This window comes from Halichoeres trimaculatus, unplaced genomic scaffold, assembly GCF_033239565.1.
Source record: "Halichoeres trimaculatus isolate MK-OKI-2021-1 unplaced genomic scaffold, fHalTri1.1 fHalTri1_scaffold_14, whole genome shotgun sequence".
Lineage (NCBI taxonomy): Eukaryota > Metazoa > Chordata > Actinopteri > Labriformes > Labridae > Halichoeres > Halichoeres trimaculatus.
In genome coordinates this window covers 17,733,459-17,753,539 of record NW_027437192.1, presented here as the reverse complement: position 1 = coordinate 17,753,539, position 20,081 = coordinate 17,733,459, and the positions used below count along the sequence as shown (strand labels likewise).

The 20,081-nt window shown below is 41.5% G+C and overlaps 1 protein-coding gene across 2 annotated transcripts; it reads left to right on the top strand.

Moving 5' to 3' along the window:
• Positions 1–4,411: 4,411 nt before the first annotated feature.
• nobox (NOBOX oogenesis homeobox) lies at positions 4,412–18,894 on the top strand. 2 transcript variants are annotated; one of them, XM_074686924.1, is made up of 9 exons: positions 4,412–4,560; positions 7,941–8,674; positions 11,296–11,458; positions 11,575–11,681; positions 11,929–12,071; positions 12,190–12,326; positions 13,404–13,659; positions 15,731–16,047; positions 18,263–18,894. In XM_074686924.1, exons 1-9 carry the CDS (start codon positions 4,527–4,529, stop codon positions 18,688–18,690), a joined length of 2,319 nt encoding a protein of 772 aa, XP_074543025.1. In that variant the 5' UTR covers positions 4,412–4,526; the 3' UTR covers positions 18,691–18,894. The 2 variants fall into 2 exon arrangements, with proteins under 2 accessions (XP_074543025.1, XP_074543024.1); XM_074686923.1 differs by lacking the exon at positions 4,412–4,560 and adding an exon at positions 7,074–7,149.
• Positions 18,895–20,081: the final 1,187 nt, after the last annotated feature.

The following is a 20,081-nucleotide window of genomic DNA, read 5'->3' as shown; positions in this document are numbered from 1 at the left end:
CTCAAGCCCAGCAATCACCTGTAGAATCGGCTTTCTACCTGGGAGTGACTTGTGAGCCGTGCACCTGACTTGGCATGATAGCATAAGCTAATCGCGATATTTGGCACATACCTGGACGGCAGAAAGCCAACTCGCATCGATCTTCGTTGTGAGCTGCTCTCCAAGTGCCTAAAAGAGAGAGAAAGTCAAGCCAAGCTTCACCCTTGTTTAGTAAAAAGCTTTATCTGTTTGGCGTTTCTTTTCACTTTAGTTGCGTTTTTCTTTTAACATGTTATGCCCGCTATTGTAGCTGTTCAGGATAGCTTCTTCTACTCGCTAATCAATATGCAAAGTCACTTGCACGCTGAGTGAGCTGTGATTGGCTGATGTAACTATGCTAACTCTCCACCCAGAAACATCCGGATACAACCAAAACATCAACATACAGGCAGAGGAGAGGGTTCAAGGCAGACGTAGACACTGACACACATGTATAGAGGCCCAGAAGTGACAATTGAGCAGGCTGTTAAAGTTGACATTTTATTTTTTAGGAAAATCCTGAAGACTCAACCTTTGAGTCATCTGAAAAAACATTTTTTCGCAGTAAACCAGGGATAGGATGAAGTTATGAAGTAAAATTCATGACCTTTGAGGTTTCTGCCTCTACCTGTGTTCAGTTTATGACACATTTAACAAACATAACAACCAAAACTTTGAAAAAAAAACATGCTGTGATAGAAGCAGCAGCATCTTTGTTCAGTGGTTATTGTGTCCAATCCAGTGAACAGGCTGTTGTCGGTGCGCTCCTTGGATTATCCAGAGTAACCAGGACATTGTTGCTGGAAAGACAGTCTGCTGCTGAATTATTCAAAGGTGATTTTGAATGCTGTTACCATTACAAATGAAATTCCATTTGCCTCCACCTCTCTAAGCTGGAAGATGAAATCTCAGAGACAGACAAAGCTCTGGCAAAAACAACTGAACAAAAACAAACATTGTTAGAAACATGATATGTTGAGATTTGCGCGAGCTGATTCCTTCAGTCTTTGGTCTTGCTGTCAAGTTTGAGGGCTGGGATTTTCTGGTTGTTCTTCTCAGTGGATAAAAACGACAGCTCAGCCAGGCAGTGAGAGTATATTTTAGTATCATCCATTTAAAAGAAGAACTCGCATGCAGACACAAAGTCTCACTCTGGTGTTATCACGCTCCAGCATTAGCTTGGCCTTCATACCACTCGTGACCCGGTGACATTACAAACAGCCTTGTATGAGAGGATGCTATCTGATCTGACAGAGCTACTGTACATGTATATGTACCATCGCAGCCTCTCAACAGCCTATTTAAATCCACTGAACTCAGCCAACCCTCCAGGGAGAGAGAACAGCTAGAGATGTTGTTATTTCTAAATCATCACAGAAAAATGTGCTTATAAGGCGATTAGATAAACTGTCCGTGGGGAGGTGTGAGCATGCAGGAAAGGAAATGATTCCTCAGTTTACATTCTTTGCATCAAACCAGATTAAACCAAGGTCACCTGATGAGGAAGAGGAGCAGGGAGTCTCTTTCTGCGGATCCCAAAAAGACAACAAGCTGTCCTGGCTTTGCTGATGTGGGAATGTGCCTCACAAAGACAGTGAGGGTTTTCTTTTTTCTTTTTTCTTAAATGTAAGTGCTCTTCTCTCATGTGTGGGAGGGGTAAACACTGCACAGTAGAGCTGAGGTAGACTGGAGGAGGTCTCAAAGCCTGGGGTCCAGCCAGTACCCCATCTGGTGGGTAACGGAGGAACAACTGCGGCGAGAAAATGTGACTCCCAGCGTTTCACCTGCTGTTTTTCCACAAATGAGGGCATGAAGTTGGACTGCAGGAAGAAAAAGTCAGCTGTTTAATGTGAAAATGACTTTTTGTTGGACCACTTAAGGCATTGTGCACCAAGAGGCTTCACTTATCCTCACTTTAAAGCAGTGGTAACAAATCCTCTGAAGATTTCTCAGGATGAATCTTAATCAAGCTTCAGTGTTCATGCTCTGTGTTCAGATTTCTTTTTTTTTTGTCTCAACCACAAAGTGTGCAAGACCTGAAAAGTCTCAGCTGGGTACAAAAGACCACCTAACATGTGAAGCTGTAGGTTTGCATTGATTAGAAAAAGTGTTTAGCACCCTTCGTTATGGTATCCTACTGTTTATATTCACCGGGGCACATCATATCACATTACGTGACTCAAGTGCCATTTAAATCAGTCTTTTATTCACAGCATTATTTCATGATGATTTGATTTTCAAGTGTACGATTAAATTTAATCAAAAGCTAAATGGATATTTATTTTCATAACCAATCTTGCAAACAATATCAGCTGTAATCCAAAAGTCAATTACAATGAGAAAGCCATGAGTCCCAACAGGATTATTATCATTATTGCAAATTAAAGCAGTGAAGTGGGAATCGTGAAGCGATAATTGGGATTCACAACAGATGCATTAAGATGCTGAAAATCAGTAGAGGTTAGATCAGGGACATGTTCTCATGAAAAACAGGCACGGATAATACGGTTTTAAGATACTAACACTGTAAACCACCACCATCAGGCTGGATTTAAGTCTTTACTAGGTAATTCTGGATCAATACAGTAAATGAATTTAAGTAAACCCAAGAATCATCCTGCTTTAAGTAATCTGTTCATACATTTTAATGCTCTTGGAATATTTATGGAGTATGAGCAACACTGTTGTACTCATAAAGAGGGTGAAGAAACTTTTGCCCCTTGACGGGTTAAACTGTGAGCTAATTAATGTATTTTTGACTGCCATCTTGGTCATGGATTTAACCAGAGAAAAATCATAAACTGGCACAAGTTTCAATTTCTGATTGTTCAAGATAGCCCCTTGAGATTTAGAATCTCGTTTTCAAGGGGGTCCCAACCCAAAACATAAATTACAAAACAAGGATTGCCAAGACAAACACTCCTGCACACCCCTATCCCAACACGAGCAGTCAAGCACAATCATAATGAAGGAAATAAGTAAGTACATATCAATCTGGAGATCCTTCCTGACATTCTTCAGCAACACCTCCACACATGTACAGGAATAGTAAAACTACTGTATGACAGATTCTGGATTTTATCAATGAACTAGATAACAAAACATTTTTCATTATTATTATTTGTATATATACATGTTGTTGTTGTTTTTTTTTAACTGATTATCCCCACCTTAAAAGACATTCTTTCATCTAGCCGCCAACAGTACATTGCAAAGTAGTGGAAGAGTCTTTATACAGGAGTGACAGCTAGGGGTGGGAGGTTGTATGGGGGTTGAACTTGTGCTAATGTGTACGATGTTAGTGTGTGCAATGTTCATGTGTGTAATAAACAAATTAAATGAAAATAACTTTGAACAAAATAATGAAGTTACAAAAACATTACAAAATGAAAATACAATTTTTTGAACAGTCACATTAAAAAGCCCTCACTATAAGGTTCATATGATGACTTAGCATGAAAACATTGTGTGATGGGGAACAAGAGGAGAAGGTTGTTGCTAAAGGAATGTTGGATAGGCAAATTAAACCAACCCTAAAATTCATTAAAGTAAAAACTGGGAACAGTTTTTTTGTATTCTAATACTGAAAAGCATTTTTGAAAATTGTCTCAATTAAGGTAAGGTTTTTTTTTTTTTTTTTTTTTTTTTAATTGAAACAATTCATTTTACAGAGTATTGAACAAACAGCTTTACAGTTATCCACAGAACATGTGTTAAACAAACAAAAAACAATAGAGTGTAAGATAAAGGTACACATATAACTAAGATATGAAGAAACTGAGAGACAAATTAGGTTAACGCAATAATCAATCAAATTGAAGGACAGAAGAAAGAGAAAGAAAATGGAGAGAGAAAAAAAGAAAAAAAAGAAAAAGAAAAACTAGAGTACAGTGACATGAAGGTACAATGAAGGGTGAGATATGCCAAGTGATATTACACTGTATATATATTATTTACAGAGAGCAATTGATTTAAAATGTGGTGTGTTGTATAAGCTTTTTTTGTAAGTAGTCAGTCCAAACATAGAATCAGCTAAATATTTCAGTTCATTGCGGTAGAGATGAATGTTTGGAATAAACTTTAACACTCTGGCTTTGTGAATATGAAATTTTCCAAGAATACAACAAAGTTTTACAGCATTGTCAATGTGATGTGAATCAGATACATAATGTAGAAACAGAACCATTTCTTCTGTAATAGGTATCAATCTATTAAAACAATGATAAATCAACTTAGAGACTTCAACCCAAAATGTATGAATTAAGGGTAAGGTATGCATTAATTTTTGTCTCCATTAGTTTGTACTGAAGAGGTCAGGCTGCAGGCCTCTCCTCGTCGCTGATTGGTTGGTTCGGTTCCATCTATCACGCGATGATATCGCGCCTCACTGCTCACACAGGTAATCAATCAATCAGCCTGATTAGCGTCCAGTTCGGGAGCAAATCACTCCATGATCCTGCGTGGCTCAATTGATTAGAAGAGTAAGCTTATTGGTTTTCATCGTGGTTATGGATGAAGACTGTGGCTTGGTCGAAGATTTTGGTAAGGACGTTTAATTGTTTTATTGGTTTATTGGTTTGCCGTGGAAATGTTCAGTAGCATGTCGACTACAGACTCTACTCCTGTGGCAAACTTTAAAAGACTTTTAAAATTTCCTGTCAGTGTATAAGCTCATAATCTTTCCTGTGAGGTGCAGCTCCCCGCGCTGCTCAGCCCCACGGAGACGACTTAAGAATTTAAAAGTCGGTTATTAACATTCACGACCCGCTGTTTGTAGGTGGGGACGGGTTAGCTAGTTTAGCTGCAGCTAGCCGTGTGGAGTTAATTAACTGTCAGGTGAGGTGGCACGAGGAGCTGCACAGCTGGGACACTAATTAAGTCATTGCAAGCAGCAGCGCCTCGTGAGGATGACGTTATCAGGTTTTATTCGACCTGGAGGTGACTCATGAAATTTAAAAGACAACACAGCTTATTTGGAGCTTTCACGACGGTGTGTGAAGGAGAAAAATAGTCTCATACATGTAAAATATATATATCAGCTAGATAGTATATAAAGCAAGATTGACTGTGAAGAATAATGATAAATATGACTTCAAATGTTTGGCAATTGAGTGAGTAAAAATGCATCAGCAGTTTTTTGGGTAGTGGTTTGACATTATCAAGAAAAGCCATTTGTCTCATCTGTATTTCTTATTATTTTTGGATGATAAAGTGATTAATGTTTTTATTTAGGTCAGCCATATAGACATAACAAGCACTTTGTAAATGTCAGCATAGGCTGTAGGCCTTTCCCCCCACCATTTCTACCATTTTATAGATAAAAAGATTAATTCCTTCATCGACATTTGAACCACTTGATTACAAGACACCAGTGAAATGTTCTAAAGTTACAGCAGGAGTTCAGAGCTTCCCCTTGGTCTTATAATGGAGTACATGTTTGATTTATTTTCTTTAATTTGAAACAAAAATGTCAACAGCAGTTCAATCTTAAGTGGTTTGTGTCTGGAGAGCTGCAGCATTAAAAGGTCAGACGCGGCAAACTTATATAAAAATGAGTTAAACAAAAAATGTATTTGTAATTTGCTTTCGACAAACCAGAAACAGTCACCTTCTGAACTGGTTTTTGTTCATAACAAGTTTCCTCACAATGAAGAGACTGTCTTTTAAAGAAGGTTTAGGAGGGAATGATAGAGACTGAGGGGACACAAAACAGCAGCAACATAGTTTCAAAAAGTTATCATATTTACTGTTACTGTAGCTCTATAGGAGTATTATCTTATTTGACATACACTGCAATTTCACATATTTACACACAAATTCTTATTCTTCTGGTTGCCAGAAGCAGCTAATCTAAGTATATGGGTAAGTGCATCTTATACTGGTAAAAACTGAGGAGAATTAGGTTTACATTATTGTTGGTGTGACTCTCTGACATGTGGCTCCTCATAAAAATGAATTGCTCACGCCTGACTTCGCTGATGAAAGAGATTGTGCGAAGCAGCCGCATGAAGCTGGTTATCAATATGACAACTAGAGCTACCCTGAGCACATTCACATGAACAGGATGGAGTTAGCTTCCATTACCCAATCACAGTCTGCCACACTGATATTTGAAATTAAAGGGGACATATCATGCTGATCCCTGATTTAATACTTACATATAATATAATAAAGTTGAAAACAAGACCTTTCACCCCCTGAATTAAAAAAAATGAGATATTGTATTTTTTTTGATATCCTAGAACGTGATTTGATGCCTCTGAAAATAGGTCATTGCCATTTGGCAGCGAGATTTCGACCTTCATGACGACACAAGGATCCTTTCTTTTTATTGGAGTAATCTGATAAAGCAGATCCTCCTCTGTGATGTCAGTTAGTCACACAACCACCACCAAGGGATACACCCACCAAGAGCCGAGTATAAACGTATAAACTATACATGTTACAGTACCGGTTTGACTCACCACACTGAAGCGTCCTGAGATGATCTGTGTCGAGGTGGATTTTCTTCCTCCTGAGCTGCAGAACCGTCCGGGTCTGACTCGGGGTCCAATACAAAAGGACGTATCCTACACTCTGCCATTTTATTAGTGCTCGGTCTGCTCCATTCAATGTGGCGATTTTGTAAATACTGCCATGCTGCAAAAACCGCCCCCTGGCTCTACCCCCTCCGCCCCTCTGATAGAACTGACCAATCAGAGCACAAAGGGCTGTGACGTTGCGAGGTTACTGGAGGTCATTCTGGAAACGGAGCGTTTCAACGAGATCTTCAGAATGGCCTAAAATGAGGATATTGAGAACGCTATTGTGGGACAATGAAGGAACTAAATGACTTGTACTGAGGGCAGAAATGCTTTACAGGCATCCTAGTCTGGCATAGTGAAAAGGAGAAACAAGCATGATATGTCCCCTTATAGAAGTCAAACTGGTGCTTCAGGCTCATATCATCACCAGACAGAAACGCTGAGTGTGAATGAACAAATTACTCTATTGTATCTCACAGGTAAGTGTGCAGATCTGATGGTGACAATTGAACTTGACCAAACTGAGCTTTTTGTAAGGTGGAAGTTTCTACAAACTGGCATCTTATCATGAGCATAGCCTGCTTCATTCAGAGCAGCTTACCCAGAGGTGAGAAATGCAAATCCTGCTCCATAGTCAGCCTCGTCCTGCTCTTTATAGAGTGAATGAACACCAAATGCTCACAGCGAAACACAAAGACAGGGATGCTCTGTTATTAGTTACCAGTTTCCTCTGGATGATTGTGTCTGGCTGCCCATAAGTCCTTAGGAAAAGCTTTTTCAAGATAGTGTTCTTCTTTTTAAAACATATTTGCAGTATGTGGGAAACACTAAAGAATCAAAGCTATAACTGGGAACAACAAAACTGAATCATCCAAGCCTAAAGTAGTAATTTTATCTTTTTAATGTTTGGTAGCTGTAACCTTTTAAAACTTTAAAGCTGGCCTTTCCTCACGACTCTGTAAAAGGTGCTGTTTATGTGACTCCAGCTAAAGTCTCACTTCAGCCTGCGGTCTGTGGCTCCTCTGAGGGACAAGTAATATCACCTGGTTGTTATGTTTTTTGCCATTCCCAACCTGCGTGCTGTCAGAACCAGAACCAGTTAAGTATCAAAGTCCAGACGGAGAGCACGGCTAGAACAAAACATCCTTACACACTTTAAGAGGGATTCATTCGTGTGAGTGAACTTAGCTTGACTGGGTTATCCTGCTCGCTCTGCTCTAAAGAAATAACATGCTTTTCTTTTCAGCTGATGTCACTTATCCACTTCTCCTTCAGGTCTTTTTGAGTAGTTTGAGTTGAATCACTCCACTACTTTGGATCAAGCACAGATAACAGAAACAAATGTTTGTGAAAGCAGAGCGAGCTTTGTCAAAAACCTTTAACTTCCCTCTGTTGCAGACTGTCCGAGCCTTCTGTGCGAGGAGCTGGAGGATTTGGAAACAAAGAACAACCAAGGGAGCAAGAGGAGGAGGAGGAGGGAAGGAGAGGAGGAAGGAGTGTTTAAAGAGAGAGAGGATGAAGAGGCAGGAGAGGAGAAAAAGGAGGAAGAGGGACAGAGGAAAAAGAAAGTTTATGTGTGGGAAATGATGGTAACAGAGGGAGAAGAGGAGGAGCAGGTGAGGCTGGAGTGTGGGCCGGGAGCGGAGGAGGCACAGGAGGTGCAGATGGAATATAACACGATAGAGAACAATGAGGAAAAATCTTTTGAGAAGCAGGACGAAGACACAAAAAGTCTGAAAGGAAAAGATGAGAGGAAAAGGAGCAGGAAGAGGAGAGGTAAGAGTCAGAGTGAGTGTGTGAGAAACAGGAGGAGTTTAAAAGCTGCTGCCGAGCGGTTTGATGAGGAAAAGAGGAGTCAGATGCAGGAGGTGTCCGTGATGAGCTCCAAGGGGAGCTTGGCTCTGTCAGAGCCTCCCATTGGATTAATGAGCACCTGCGACCTGTCTGATCCGGTTTATCTGGGCTGTGGGGGCACCGGCCTGTATCACCCACCAGTTCCTGTTCCCCTGCTGTACTCCTCACAAGCTCCAGTCCTGATCCAGCCTGGACCCCCTCAGCCTAAAGGGACAAAAAGACCCCACAGCCCCCCTCTCCATCACAGTGTTCCCCAGCAGGGCCCACAGCCTCTCGAGGTTAGAACAGACCTCCTCTGTTAACTCATCACCTGATAGCGTTTGTTTACTCACTGCTTTAAGTCTTAACCATCAGTGAAACTGAACTCATTTATAGAAACATTTAAACACTGTTTGTCCCCAGGGGGAAAGGGGGATGCTTAAAACCTGTTTTAATGTTGGACAGATTTGTTCAAACAAACTCTTTAGATTTTGGCCCTTTGATGGATTATTTATCAGCAGACTCCTCATTGATCGGCAGATCAAAAGACTGAAAACCTGAAAAACACCCAGAGAAAATTCAGTTCAAACAAGAAAAACCTAAATAAAAATGGTAGCATGAAATCAATTCCTAGCTTACTTTACAGTTTAACTCCTATCTGCGAGTTTAACATGTAACACAGACGCGTTTTTCAGAAACTCTAACCCTGCTAATGCTAACTGTTGTCCTATCATAACTCTTGGTTTGATTCATGTGTTTGGCATAAAACATGAGGCAGTTCAATTCTGGTTGGGTGTTTGATTTTTATTGTTTTTTCCTTGACATGGTTTTGCAAACTGAGACCACATTGTAAAGTAACAAAGGATCAAAATGGTGACAAAACAACTCAACCAGAAACAGAATGAGTCACATTAGAAGTAGCTGATGCAGTGGTGCTGTGCTGGGGGTCCCTCGTAAAGTCAGGTGTAATGTTTATATATTTTTAATCAAGGTCTTGTCATTTATTTATTTATTTATTTTAAATAATTATACAAAAGCAATCATATAAATATCAATGAAGGAAGCATTGATGGAACAGATGGCATTCAAGTGAAAGAGCATTAGAAATAACTCTGGGTATAATACACACAGTACTGCCCCCCTAAGCATGGATTTAATGATTATAAACATTGGATTATCATAATTTTTTTTGCAATTACGCTGAAAACTGAACTTTGAAGGCCTCATGAAAGCAGATATTTCAGCCGACCAGCTGTTTGCATCTAATTTTGCAGGTGTTCTGAAAAAGATGTAGCCAGTTTGATTACGCTCTGTACTGCTCTTTATTTGAAATATCTGATCCCTGCTCTAAGTGACTTATCACAACAAAAATGATCCAGCTGACTCATTCAGTTTTATCCTGAGTCCCCCTTAGAGGTTTTGTGAAGGACTGGGGTTTTTAGATAACTTCTGTGGGTTTGATTAAAGCTTTAGAGCAGCAGGTTTGACCCCGTCAACCTTACAGACACGTTTGCGTGCTGTAGTGCAGACACCCAGGTTTCTAATAATAACTCATTGTCATGTATAATCACAGTGTAATGTGTATGAAATGATGCACACCTACAACCTTCTGCAATATTAATGATGCAGCTGTGAAAATAGCCTCCTGGATTTGTCTGGGTGTGTAGTGATGAGCTTGTTATCGTATTGGAACAAACGCATGGAGCATTTGGTCGAGTCAGTCTGTGTTCAGATATTCCAGCTTTTCTTACACAGAGATATTAATCATATCTTAGAGACACTGCTCCTGTACCAAACCAGCTGATGACCTGTTTGTAACCAGTCAGTGAGTGGTATTAAAGTGATACTCCGGGATGGAACGAGTTGGGTCCTATCACAAGGTTTAGGGCAGAAATTACCCCTACAGCAGTGATTTTGTGCAGCAGAAGCCCAGAGCGCTCGCACCAAACACCCCCTCCCTGCTCGTCAGCCGGTTTCCTCTGCACTCAGACAGGACCATTTTTTACTTGACCAAAAACACAAATAAACGGACTCCCACCGAAAAACTCTGATATCGGTCTGCATTCACGCTTTATTTAGAGAATTTTCAGCGCGTTACTTTCACACAAAAACACCGCTAAATAAGGCTCTAGTTCTCATCGTGTTGTAAAACGCGCTTCCTCCGCTGCAGAGCCACAGCTGGCTACGAGGCGCTCGCCGCTTAGTGTATCAGTCCGCGCGCGCGTGGCGTGCCAGATGTAAACAAACGCAGGTAGTCTGCCAGGACGAAGAGACACGATGAGAACAAGAGCCTTATTTAGCGGTGTTTTTGTGTGAAAGTAACGCGCTGAAAATTCTCTAAATAAAGCGTGAATGCAGACCGATATCAGATTTTTTCGGTGGGAGTCCGTTTATTTGTGTTTTTGGTCAAGTAAAATATGGCCCTGTCTGAGTGCAAAGGAAACCGGCAGAGGAGCAGGGAGGGGGTGTTTGGTGCGAGCACTCTGGGCTTCTGCTGCACAAAAACACTGCTGTAGGGGTAATTTCTGCCCTAAACCTTGTGATAGGACCCAACTTGTTCCATCCCGGAGTATCACTTTAAAGTTTCAGGCCTGTGTCATGGTACTGCTCATAAAATGGAGCAAATTGAACTCTAGGACAGAAGTATAGCTCTTAATTTGCCACAGCTAGGTCCGTGATGACATGGTGTTGGAGATAAAGAAAATCAATAGAAACTAATGACTTGCTGGATGTATTCATATATATATTGTGAATCGCTTTCACACCACTTCCTTTGGCCAAAACAGTAAACTTCTCAAGACATCTTACCTGAACACCTGACAGCAACAATGAGAATTTTTGAACCATAAAACAGCGAGTTCGACAACATTTCCCTGAACAAAGCCGTGATGAGTGCTTCGTATTGATTTTATATCAACAGATAGATATTGGGCAGTTTTACTCCACCCGACGCTCCATCCGCTTCAACAACAGAGGTCGGGGCCAATCCCTGAGCTTTCCTCTGCTGAAAGGCTCAGAGATGGTGGACTGCTGCTTGCTGCCACCTGCTCCGAAAAAGAAAACACGAACTCTCTACAGCACAGGTAACACAGTTAGCGCTGTAAGCAGGTGTGTTAAGATTTGAAATAGGTGACCTGGATTCTAGCATATATGTGTGTGTGTGTGTGTGTGTGTGTGATTGTGTGTGTGTTTGTTTTAGATCAGTTAGAGCATTTAGAGGCTTTGTTCCAGGAGGACCACTATCCTGACGCAGAGAAGAGGAAAGTCATCGCTGCATCAGTTGGTGTCACACCTCAAAGAATTATGGTTAGATGGCCACTTTTCTTATTCGCACTTTTGGGGAATTCCTCTCAGGACCTGTTTCTTTTCTTCCTGTAATGATGTTACTTTCCTGTGAGAAGAGAAAGCTGCCAGCAAATAGAGAATAAAGTATTCCCTCTCCTGTTTCATCAATGATTCTCTTCCTCCACCTCCTGTTTCCATCAGCTTACACTTTTTCTCAGTCGTCTTGTTGTGAATATGTTGTCTCCCTCTGCATGTGTGTGTGCCTCAGGTCTGGTTTCAGAACCGCCGGGCTAAGTGGAGGAAGGCAGAGCGCTCCATCACGGCAAAGGTTGAACACAGACAGAGTAGAGCTGGATGCAGCAGCAGCAGCCCTCCACATCACCAGATCAATCCCACGCTTGCACCCAGCAGGTACGACACTATTGTCTCTACAATGTGTGATTTTGTGGATCCACGCTGTGCAGGTATCTTGTTTTATAGCTCAGGTTATGTGTTGTTTATTTTCTGTTATGTTTTCTGTCTCTTTCAGTAAGGCGGCTCCCTCATATTCTGGTCACTTTACGACCAAGCTGCCCCCGCTTGCCCCCGCAGCACCTTCTTTCCCTTCACTGTCTACCCAGACCCCCCCCTCTTACAGCAACCTGCTGGCCGGCATGAACAGCCCAGGTATCCAACTCCACATATCTATGAGTTCACACCACTTAGGAAATGTATGTTTTATATTTGGCAAAACTGAAGGGTCTAAAAGTGTTAGGAGAAAATAAGATCATCTTGATACATGAGTGTGTATGTTTGTGTTTGTGTGTGAGCAATACCAAGCAGATGGTGCCTCTTCCATGTGTCCAAGTTAGAAATCTCTGCTCGCGTTACAGAATCAACATTTTGTTGCTAAAGCATCGCCAGGTGACTTTGAGAAAATAGCAAAAGTTCCTTTCTTTGTCCAAAAACTTAACCAGAGCACCTCTGGCTTTAGTTCACAGCAGACTCCAGATGTGTCAGCACAGTTAGTTCAGTCAAAAGGAGAAGTTTTTATCAGATCGTTTATTAGGAGCAGGTAAACTGATGATACAGATGAAACACCAGCCTCAGTGGCTGAGAAACCTGAGACTTTTTCCTCCTCTCTGTCATGGTTGATTGATTATATGCACAGGTATTTAAACCAACAGAACAAAAATGTGTATAAACTAAGTTTCCTGTTCTCTCTCTGAGCTTTAGTCAACACTGAAATGATAGAAATTGGTGAAACATTTTAAAAGTAACATAAGGCTGAGTTGTTTTTCTTATTTATTGTATACTGCCTCAGGCTGTCTTCAAATAAAAAAACAGGGTTTGTCAGCGAGGATTTGAAGCAGTCTTAGTTTCCTTGAGCCACAGTGAAGCTTCCTTTGCTCTGAGTACCTACTGAGGATTAGTGCTGCCAGAAAGGTCTTACTGATGCCACCAAAATCCCCAAATTTTTCATTACCTTATTTTTCCAGAGTGAGACCAATGTGTGGGTTTGATCTGAGCAGAAATTCAGAGTGATTTTGGGAGCTTAAATTTTGCCTTAACTCTTTCTCTTTGATATATTTCCCGTTTTTAAAAGAAGCTTTATCTTAAAGCTGTAAAAATTCAGTTGATCTCGATGTAACCTCAGTGCTCGGAGGACCTTCACCCTGCATGCTCGGGCAATAAAACTCCCCAGAAACGGAACTACGGCATCGCTTTAATCCCTGGGTTTAATCTCTATGTTTCATCTCCAAGGTCAATCCAGAGTGAGAGATGGGGGCCAGCTTTCATCTCAGGGGGGGCTTGCAGAGTACCACCCCCGCCCCATGCACAGCCCTCCCCCACTGCGGCGAGCAAGCCTCCCCCTTTTTACAACCACGTACAACCCTGCAAACTCTGCTCCACCTCTGCTTAACACCCTGGCTCACACCCCACCTCTGTTCCTGGATGCTCTGGAGGGGGGCTCCTCCTTGGCCCATTGTGACGCCCAGTCTCTGCAGAGTGACACCAGGTCAGCTCAGCTCACAGTCGACTGTGACACGAATACTAGAAGATGATTTGAACCGGGACAATGAGTATGAGACATGACAGGAGGACAGAGCGTTGGCAGGCTGCAGACATGAGCAGGGATTTTGTGAAATACTGATTTAATGATGCCTCAGACAGAGCCTGTAATAGTGGGGAGTCAGTTTCAGCTGGCACTGTGTTATATTTTAGAAGTCGTGCTGGGAGAAGTCACAGTCAGAAATTACTTTGAACAAAATTTTGTTTGTTTCACTACAATCATGTATCACAGCGCTAAAGATCCCCAAATGCAAGAGAACACACAAACGATGAATATGAATACATTTTCCAGCCCTGCTGTTTGGAGACTTTCAATTCTTTGAGCACAAAATACCTCCAATGTTTTTGAATGACAGCACAAATATCTGTCAAGTAATCTGAAAATTTGGCTGCTCAGTGAAATCTACCACTCAGAATGCCAGACATTACTCAAATTTAACAAGCAAAAGTTTGTTTGAATAATTTCTCATTTCTGAACTCAAATATAACAACTGGTGAGTCAGCACCGCTATCAGCCCGTGAGTGACAGCTAATTAATGAATTTCTAACAAAAGCCTCAGTGCAAATTGAAAAGCAGCTCTTTCAGTGTCGTGACAACACACTGACCTGAGACAGTGAAAGCTTAAAGATGTAAACTGTTCATTGTGTGAGCGTACAGGTTGTAGATTTACCTTTACAACACCTTCAGAGAATCTCTGTCATAGCTTTAAAACCTGCTTCTCTACAGGCACAGAAATGAAGCTGTAGGAGGTTCATTTAGAAAGATATCTGCATGTTATGCTCTAAGTGGACAGTTATTCTCTGATCTGACCACAAACCTGTGGACATTCTTTGTTTGTTAAATTTTGGTATGGGTATCTTTTACATTTGAAATGAAACGAAACGGATGTCCGGTACCTGGCAATCAGTATCGGTATTCAACGGTACCAATTTTCAATACTTTTGTGTGTGTTTGTGTCAGCCCCTCCAGGAAGCTGCAATGTTGCGATCTTAGCAATTAACACAAAAATAAACCAATCCCTGCAAATTCTGGGCAACCTTGCAATTTTGTCCAATCTTGGCAACCTATTCGCAAATTTGACCAATCATAGCTGCTCCCTCGAGTTTCACCAATAAAAACAGTCAGTCCCCCGCAAAACTCACTTCCTTTTTTATGAAGTTGCAGACATATTAGACCAAAGTTCCTCACATTTACCAACTAATATTGCAGCTAAGGACGGTGCAAGGCAACCTGTACAACATAGCGGTGGAACATAAATGAAAATCATTCACTGACAGGCACTTTTCTCTCGCAAAACACAAAAAGAGAGAGACTAAAGCATGTGATGCCAATATATTTCTTGATGTATAAACTTGCAATGCTGCGTTCATGTCCAGCAAGGAAAATCGCCTTCTCTTCCACTCCCTCACGGTCACAAGTATGTGTTCAGGTACCGAAACATGGTACGGTTTGATAATACGTTAATCGGTACTTGGTACTATAGATGGAACTTAGTTAAAGTACCTTATTCGATGCCCATTCTTGGTTAGATTTTACTACAACTATTGAAATGATCCTTACTGAACCAGTGGAGTGCCTGGTTTGTATGTGACTACTCCTGTTTTTACCGCTGTGCTGTTGCTGGTTGACTTCTAAATCTTTGCGATTAGGCCGGCTGCTACATCAGGTCCCAATCACAGTGAATTATGTTTTACGTGAATGCCCTTTAATCTTGTTATTGTGGAAACTTGACCCCTTCACTTCGGGCTCTGCTGACGGATCACTGATGTGAGTGATTGGAGTGGGGCGAGTATAAAGATGTTGTTAGTGACTTTGTCAGGACGGTGACTGCTCTGCTAACGCTGCAGAATCAAGCATGTACCAACGCTCCTCACAGTCTTCTTTAGTTTATCTTTGTAACATGAAAATATTCTCAGTTATGGATGTTTAGGAGTTAATTTCAGGAGAACATGTCTGTTTTAAGACACAGGGAGCAGTGGTGTGTGTGTGAGTTCATTCTTGTATCTGTTGTCCTCAGCTCTCTGTTCGACTTTGCGGAGAAGCTGGACTACCTGACCTCAGGTCGTCAGAACAACGCGCTCTCCTACCAGCTCCAGGCCTCCTACCCTACCAGCCAGCCCCAGCACCAGCCGCAAGCATCTCTGACCCGTATGGCTTACCTCACCCCCTCCCCTTACCTCACCCCCAATCCTCCAGAATCCAACCCCACCTCCTACCTGACCTTTGCCCCTGGAGGTAACTCTGCAGGGATGGTGACCTATTCCACAGGGGGCCATGCCTACTTCCAGTCCCAGAACACAGGACAGATCCTGCTGCAGTCTGCCGGGCATCACGGTGAGACTCTGGGATCAGATCAGATTAGATTTTTAATGCAGCTGCAGGAGTACACCAATCAAAAGGTTTACAACCAGTAAAGTTGATATTGTCTCATGATTATTTTTATTTTGATGTAAAAAATGTTATGAGAATAGATTAACGTATTCACATCAAACAGCAAGAGTTTGACCAAATTCTGCTGATACATTTTTACTTTCTTCTAAAAGTGATACATTTTTATGAGATTCTCAGACATCGACTTCAAACACCTTCTGTGAGAAAGAGTCATAAAGCTGTGAAATAGTTTAACATCTGTACATTGCAGTTATGATATTTTTATCGGTGTGTTAATGTCTCAATCGGTGTCTTGATGATACTTTGTAGTTATTTATGATTATTTATAGTTTTTTAAAACAGTTAATGGGAAACCCTTTTTTTGCCGTTGCCTCTTGAGTGTTATAAGACGCTCCAAATGCTCTGATACCAATGAGGTGAAATTGCTTTTACTGTGGAGAAACTACCAGCCAGAGACCAGTTACCACACAGTTCCTCCTGACACGATGCAGTTTGGACGCTCAGTTACTGGGTGATTCTGTGGGTTTATCAGCTCAAGTGCTGCAGCGAGTGGTTGCCGGTTTGACTTTTTCTGTAGAGAATGAACCAAATTCATACAGTGGTGCCATGACTCATGAGTTTCATTCATTCTGTGACAGAGCTTGTAACTAAAATTACTCATATGTTTAAACAATTTTCCCCATTGAAATGAATTGAAATGTTATTAATCTGATCTGGACCCAAAAACTTTTTGTGTTACATGTTTTAAATAGAAAAATGTACTCGTACAACACAAGCATTGTATAAAAATACAATACAATAGAAAGTACTGCTTTAAATTACTGTTTTTAAGTATAATGTTCAGTATTTACTGTAGAGATCCCGAAGTCTAGCGCTCCACTCAAAGCAAAAACTGCAGCTCATATCATGAAAAACTTGTTAAGACACTCGTAAGTCAAGGTAACACTGTACTTCTAGACTCCTGAAGGCAAACAAAACATCTTAATCATAGAATAGAATCGAATAGAATAGAATAGAACTTTATTGTCATTGTAACAAGTACAAGAAATTGAAGTCACAGCAGCAATCAAGAAAACAAAAGTAAGAAAGTGTATGGAAAGTGCAAAAAGGTTCATGAGAAAATAGATGATGACAGCTTGTCCATCATTCTCCAGTTCAGCCAGCCTCCACCTCCACAGGGTCCAGGACTGAGCTTCTTCAGTCATGCTTCATCTCTGTCTTCTAGATCCTGTCTGCTCACAGCAGCTGAAGCTCTACCAATGTGGCGTTGGTGTCTGATGTTAGCTCTGTTAGCCATGTCTGTGAGTAGCATGATGCTACCCTGCCCTCTGGTATTCCCTCTGTTGCTGGATTAGCACAGCTAGCTCGTCCATCTTATTGGAGATAGATCTTACGTTCCCAATAACGATGGATGTCAGGACAGGTCCATGTCGTCACTTCTTAGCTCACACCTGAGAACCAGCACGTTGTCCTCACCATCTTCTCCTCACCTTGTGGGAAGACATCAGGCCTCACACCAGTTAGCATTGACATGCTACAGTCTGCTAACAGCTGAGTTCACATGTAAATAATGCAGCCATGGTTACATGTGGGATCTCCAGACAAACAGAGGAGAAAAAGTAGTAAAAATATCACTGAAGCCACAAAAAGTTTGGTGTCCATGACCAACAATGAACCATACAAAGAAATGATCCACTCCAAATACAAAGATTACGAAAAAGAGACAAAAATTACTCCACTTGCTTTATAATTTACTTTCATCAACAGTCAGCTAACATTAAAATGTAACTCAAATACTCTCGTGATTTTGACATGAGAAATTGATATGTGAAAAAAAGATTCACTTAAATAACCTGAAGCTCTTAAACTCCAGTGGGATCAGCCATCAGCATCGCAGAGATCCAATCTGCAAAGGTTGAATTAAATTGTGTGTATGTGAACCCAGAGACCAAGAGGTCAAATGAAAGTTTTTGAGCAACATGAACTGTGAAAGTTATTGTTGGAGGATAAAACTAGAGGAGCAGGAGGAAAGATGGGTTGCATTTTAGGGTAGGTACCACCATAGACATGTGACAGGAGGAGGTCTGGATGAGGTGTGGTTGCGTCCCTGAGTTACCTCCGTGGTTGCACCTTTTTATTCCTGTTTGTCTGTTAACAGGTGGGATTGCTGCGTACCAGACATACCCATGGAGTAACATATACAGCCAACTCCCCGTCCACCAGCGTGCTGAGTGCCCTCCAACCTACCCCGCCAGCCTGGGAGGTGCTCGCGATATACAACCTGCTTCCTCCACCCTGCCTCCCCCTTCATTCTTCCCTCATGGGCCGTCACACGCAGACTCTCAGCGTCAGTCACACTCCATCAGCAGCACCACCGCTGTCCTCCCTCCCGTGTCGACCCTGCGGCCGTCTCGTCTCAGGGCCGAGATCACTCCGACCAAGGCTGCATCTCTGCTGCCTTCTCAGGTCAGCCCTGCCTCTCCAGAAAGTCCTCCAGTGCCCCCTAGTGTCAAGATTGAGTATGACAGCCCTCAAGAGATACAAAGCCACTTCCACTGTGACTTTTCCTCACCCATACACTTTTGATTGTGTGTTTGTGTGAGAGAGTGTGTGTGTAGTGTTTGTGTGTTAATATGTTATAAATGTGAGTGCTTCTGGAGTTCTTTTTCTGATTTTTTATATTATTAATACATTACACAAAAACATTAATGTCAGCAAATTTGGTGAGGCTGCTTTGGGCTGGCTGCAATAAAAGCTAATAACTCTGTGAACCCTTAATTTATGCTTTCAACTCGCTTTGCTTTGATTTAAATCAGAGGTTTCCAACAGACGCTCGCTCTGAGAGGACGGTATTAATGGGACAGTTTTGTTAATAAGGGTCCTTTAGGTGCATTAAAAGCATGGAGTCAGTAAATCATTTACAGTTAAGCTCACATGTGAGCAGCACAAAATGTATAAATGAAAAGAGAATAAACAAAAACAAAGGGAATAACATAAACTAGCCTGTGCTCAGAAAACAGCGTATGAAAATACGTTTCAGCACAGTTCATCTAAATATAATGTCTCAATAGAGGAGGTTTTCTTTCAGCAACCAGCTTATGGCTGCATTACACTGCACTGTAGAGAATGATAAACTATTTTTATTAAATGTTGGTGAACAGTTTGCACAGTAATGGGACTTAAAGCACTAAAAAGACAATGCAATTCATTTGGTCAATTTTTAATGTCTTTTTCTTATTGAACAAAAAAGGACAACAAGACTTTGTTGAGACCTCACATACTGAAAAATGTTGCATGGTTTTTGCGCTGATTGAAAACAGAATTATGAGGGACATTTAAGTGAAGACCAGAGGAACCAGCAGAGCTACGTATCATTCATTTAGCTGCACATCGTTACAGCAAATATAAGTTATTTTTACAGCACTTATTCTTGGAAACCTCTGTTTTAAATTTAACAAACTCCACCAATAATGTACTTCAGTTGTCCCTTCAGCCACTAGAGGGCACTGTCCCTTCATGTGATACAGCCTGCGTGGTGAGATTTCTTTAACAGCATGATGTTTCTCAGACATCCCTCCATGGGGGAGTGGGAAATGGGAGGTGGGGGGGTTGATCGTTGTTAATCGGATCGAGGAGAAAAGGATAGGATAGTTTCTAGGATAGAGACGTCCCAGACAATCAGTGACACAGACAAAATCCTTAATCTGTGTTGCCATCTGCTGTGTTCACACACTTACTGCACTTTCCGCTCTGTTTATTCTTAGTATGCAAGTCAGTCATAAAGGCATGTGGAAGCTGGATCCCTGTGTGAGACTCCACCCCTGACAGAGCTGAAGACACTTTCCTGAGACTAAAACACACGTCTGGGACCAGCGTGTCCTTTTCTTCCTCTTCTCAGCTGCAAAAGTTGAACAGAAAGTTTCTCGTTTTAACTCTTGTTAATATTCGAGCTTCATAGTCCTGCTGCATGTAGAGTG

Coding starts and splice junctions, on each gene's coding strand:
- nobox (XM_074686923.1), top strand. CDS start 7,110: ATGAGCATAGCCTGCTTCATTCAGAGCAGCTTACCCAGAG. Junction 8,675..11,295: donor AGGGCCCACAGCCTCTCGAG/GTTAGAACAGAC, acceptor TTATATCAACAG/ATAGATATTGGGCAGTTTTA. Junction 11,682..11,928: donor TCACACCTCAAAGAATTATG/GTTAGATGGCCA, acceptor TGTGTGCCTCAG/GTCTGGTTTCAGAACCGCCG.